General features: G+C 59.3%; 1 protein-coding gene across 1 annotated transcript in view; it reads right to left on the bottom strand.

Annotated features, from left to right (window-relative positions):
- Nucleotides 1-51: 51 nt before the first annotated feature.
- The window catches only part of ETH_00004375 (uncharacterized protein), a gene marked incomplete at both ends in the record, with an annotated part of 7,802 nt that continues 3,629 nt past the window's right edge, over nt 52-4,224 (bottom strand). The window contains 3 exons of the mRNA XM_013377008.1: nt 52-206; nt 583-1,158; nt 1,452-1,691. Of these exons, the coding sequence (XP_013232462.1) occupies nt 52-206; nt 583-1,158; nt 1,452-1,691 (971 nt within the window). The remainder of the gene's footprint in view (nt 207-582; nt 1,159-1,451; nt 1,692-4,224) is intronic.

Below are 4,224 nucleotides of genomic sequence, written 5' to 3' on the forward strand. Positions count from 1 at the left end.
TTTCCTTGCTGCTGATAATAATTCCAACGAATTTCTTCTAATGCAACTCTTTCAAAAGGCCCGTGGCAGATGGTCATAACAGAGCCATCTTCGGCGCTGTAGGGCCTGAAGGGCTGCTGCAGCAGCTGCTGCTCCTGCTGCTGCTGCTGCTGCTGCTGCTGCTGCGAGCCCAGGGCAGCCACCCCGAACGGCGAACTCCCCGAAGCCTGGCCCACTGAGCAGCCCACGCACACTGCCGCAAACGCGCTGCCGCTGCTGCTGCTGCTGCTGCTGCAGGTGGAGCAGCAGCGAAGGGAGCAGCAGGAAGTGAAGCAGCAACAAATCAAGCAGCAGCAGTTGCAGCAAATATGCCGGCACCAGAAGCAAATAAACTAGCACCAGCAGCAAGCAAAGCAGCAGCAGCAAACAGAGCAGCGGCAACAGCAGCAGCAAATAAGCAGCAGCAGCAGCAGAAAGTGCAGCAGCAGCAGAAAGGGCAGCAGCGCCAACACCAGAAAAGGCAGCAGCAGAGCCTCAGGTAGCAGCAAAAGAAAGCAGCAGCAGCAAAATGAAAGAGAAGCAGCAGCAAAAGAGGGGCCTCACATGCATTTGTGCTGCTGGAGACACCAAAGAGGCCCCCGCTGGACGTGTTGCTGCTGCTGCCAAAGAGACCAGTGGTCTGCTGCTGCTGCTGCGGCTGCCCGAAAAGCCCCGTGGAGCCCGTTGTGCTGCTGCTGCCGAAGAGGCCCCCCTGCTGCTGCTGCGGCTGCCCGAAGGCGCTGCTGCTGCTGCTGCCAAAGAGCCCCGTTCCTGCTGCAGGTGCTGCTGTGCTGCCGAAGAGCCCGCCAGTTTGCTGCTGCTGCGGCTGCCCGAACTTGTTGCTGCTGCCAAAGAGACCAGTGGTCTGCTGCTGCTGCGGCTGCCCGAAGCCAGTGGTGCTGCCAAACAGCCCGCCCTGCTGCGGCTGCTGCTGCTGCTGCCCAAAGCCCGTGTTGCTGCCAAATAGGCCCCCCCCAGTTCCTGCTGCAGTGTTAGTGTTTGCTGCAGCACCAAAGAAGCCCCCAGTGGCTTGCTGCGGCTGCTGCTGCTGCTGCTGCCCAAAGAGGCCCCCCCCAGTGCTCAGGGAGCTTCCGAAAAGGCCCCCGCTGCTTGGCTGCTGCTGCTGCTGCCCGAACAGTCCTGAGACGCAGCAGCAGCACAGCAGCAGCAGCACAGCAGCAGCAGCAACCAACGTCAGCTGCACAGCAGCCTAAGCAAACACACAGGGAATGGCCGTGTCGCTGCTGCTGCTGCTGCTGCTGCTGTTGCTGCTGCTGCTGAGCAGCAGCAGCACACGGTGACTGCGGCTGCCCCGACCGCAGCAAAGTCCTGCAGACTGCCCTCCCACCCCCTCAGCAGCAGCAGTTGCTGCTGCAGCAAGGACTGCAGCAGCAGCAGCTGCTGCTGCTGCAGCTGCCCTGCGGGCTGCTTACCTGTGCCTAAGCTGCTGCTGCCGGGCTGCGTGGAAGCAGCAGAACCAAAGAGGCCCCCAGCAGCAGCAGGCTGCTGCTGCTGCACCCCGAAGAGGCCCTGGCCTGTGTTGGAGGCCCCGAACGGCGAGGCGTTGCTGAACATGCTGCTGCTGCTGCCGCTGCTGCTGCTGCTGCTGCAGCTCTGCGCCCCTGTTCCGCCAGTCCTAGGATCTGCAGCTGCCAGGGAGAGCGAGACCCTGGCTGCAAACCCAAAACCCTAGCCCCAGCCCTAAACCCTAAACCCAAAACCCTAAACCCTAAACCCCATGGTACACGTGGCGGGCGGCGGCGCTCTCCCTCTCAGCAGCAAAATAAATTTGCTTTAGTCTGAAGAAATGTCTTCTAAGTGCAGCAAATAAATAAAAACAAAAGTGAAGACAGCCTTTGAGCCCCTGTGCAGGCTGCACAGGCCTCAGGTGTATGTACACCGCGCGCATGCACTAGGCGGGGCCTCCCGCTGCGCTGCTGCTGCTGCTGCTGCCCCACGCGCTCCGTTCGCAGCTTTATTGCTTCGTCTTGCACATTTATATAAATATATTAATTAAATAAAACCAAATTAACAAATATAGCAAGGATTAATCCCATTATCTACACTCCCCGGGCCCGCGAGGCCACCCCCCAGCTGCTGCTGCTGCTGCTGCTGCTGATGAGGCCATGGAAGCTCGCATGCCTCCAGGGGGCCCCTGGCTGGGGCCCCCTTCGGGCGTGTGGGCCCCTAGCTGGTAGACCTAGCGCTGCTGCTGCTGCTGCTGCTGCTCTTGCTGCTGCTGCTGCTGCTGCTCGTGCTGCTGCTCCGTTTTGGGGCCTCATGGGGACCCCTGGGGAGGGGCAGCCGGGAGGGGCCCCTAGCCAGCTGCTGGCCCCGGGGAGGTAGCTGCTGCTGGCTGTTGCTGCCGCAGCAGCAGCAGCAGCAGCAAAAGCCTGAACTAGAGGCCCCAATGCCTTTCCAATATGGGGATTATGTGAAGGGCCTCAAGCCCGAGTGGGACTAGGCCCCAGCTAGCGCTGCACACAGCTAGCTGCAGCTAGCTGCAGCTAGCTGCAGCTAGCTAGCTGCAGCTAGCTAGCAGCAGCTGGCTAGCTATAGCTGGCTGCAGCTGGCTAGCTATGGCTGGCTGCAGCTGGCTAGCTATGGCTGGCTGCGGCTAGCTAGTTGCAGCTAGCTGCACCCACTCACAGCTAGCTGCAGCTGGCTAGCTGCAGCTGGCTAGCTGCAGCTGGCTAGCTGCAGCTGGCTAGCTACAGCTAGCTGCAGCTAGCTAGCTGCAGGTAGCTGTAGCCACCTATAGCTAGCTGCAGCTAGCCGCACCTACTTACAGCTAGCTGCAGCTAGCTAATTACAGCTAGCTGCGGCCGACCAAGTAGGGCTTGCTGCACCCACTGCACTTCCCCCTGCCTGCAGCTATTTACTACAGCTAGCTGTAGCTAGCTACTTGCAGCTAGCTGCAGCTAGCTATAGCTAGCTACTTGCAGCTAGCTGTAGCCAGCTACTTGCAGCTAGGTGTAGCTAGCTACTTACAGCTACAGCTAGCTACTTACAACTAGCTGTAGCTAGCTACTTACAGCCAACTGTAGCTAGCTGCTTACAGCTACAGCTAGCTACTTACGGCTAGCTGTAGCTAGCTACTTGCAGCTAGCTGTAGCTAGCTACTTACAGCTACAGCTAGCTGCTTACAGCCAGCTGTGGCTACTTACAGCTAGCTGCAGCTGCTTGCAGCCGCCTGCAGCTTCACGCAGCTAGCTGCAGCTGCGGCCCTGCAGCTGTGTGCAGCTACCTCGGGCCGCCTGCTGCTGCTGCTGCTGCTGCGCTGCACTTAAAGGCTTAGCCGCCAGCAAGCCCCAAAGCAGCAGCTGCAGCAGCGGGGGCTGCAAGCCTCCCTAGCAGCAGCTGCTGCTGCCACTTGCAGCAGCTAGCCGGAGGTCCTCGTGGAGCTCTTCGGCCCTGCTGCTGCTGCTGCTGCTGCTGCTGCTAAGTGCTAGGGGGCCCCCTTGCTGCTGAAGGGGCCCCCGACTTTATAAAGCTCTGCAGGAGCTCGTGTGGGGTCTAACTTGAGGTGTACGTACACCGCAGAGGAGCTGGGTGTCTGGGCAGCTGCGGGCGTGGGGTGTCTGTACACCTGAAGGGGTTCTAGACACTACGGGACTTCCGGAAAAAGAGAATAAAATAAAAAGGAAATAAAAAGAAAGTAAAATAAAAGAAAATAAAAAGAAAATAAAAGAAAAGGAAAAGAAAAGAAAAAGAAATCACAAAAGGGCAAAATATAAAAGAAGGGCCCCAGCGGTACACTGACGTTTCCACATGCCCTACACATGTCTCTTGCCTGTAGTTGCTGCTGCAGCAGCTGCAGCAGCTGCAGCAGCGCAGCAGCGCGCTGCTGCATTGCTGCTGCACTGCTGCTGCAGCGGCGCGGCAAGGCGCTGCTGCGCTGCTGCTGCACTGCTACTGCACCAAGGCGTTGCTGCACTGCTGCTGCACTGCTGCTGCTGCACTGCCACTGCTTTGCTGCTGCTGCACTGCTGCTGCTGCTGCGCTGCTGCTGCACTGCTGCTGCTGCATTGCATGCGCCTCACGCCTGCTCAGCACTATCAGGAAAGTTGCTGCTGCTGGATCCAGGGGCACAAGCACCCGTCGGGGGCGCAGCAGCAGCAACAGCACTTGCTAGTGCTGCTGCTGCTGCTGCCAGCGGTGCTGCTGCTGCTTCTACATTGGCTGCTGCATTAATGTCAGCTACGG

This window comes from Eimeria tenella, genomic scaffold, assembly GCF_000499545.2.
Source record: "Eimeria tenella Houghton genomic scaffold, Eth_scaff436, whole genome shotgun sequence".
NCBI classification, from domain to species: Eukaryota; Apicomplexa; class Conoidasida; order Eucoccidiorida; family Eimeriidae; genus Eimeria; species Eimeria tenella.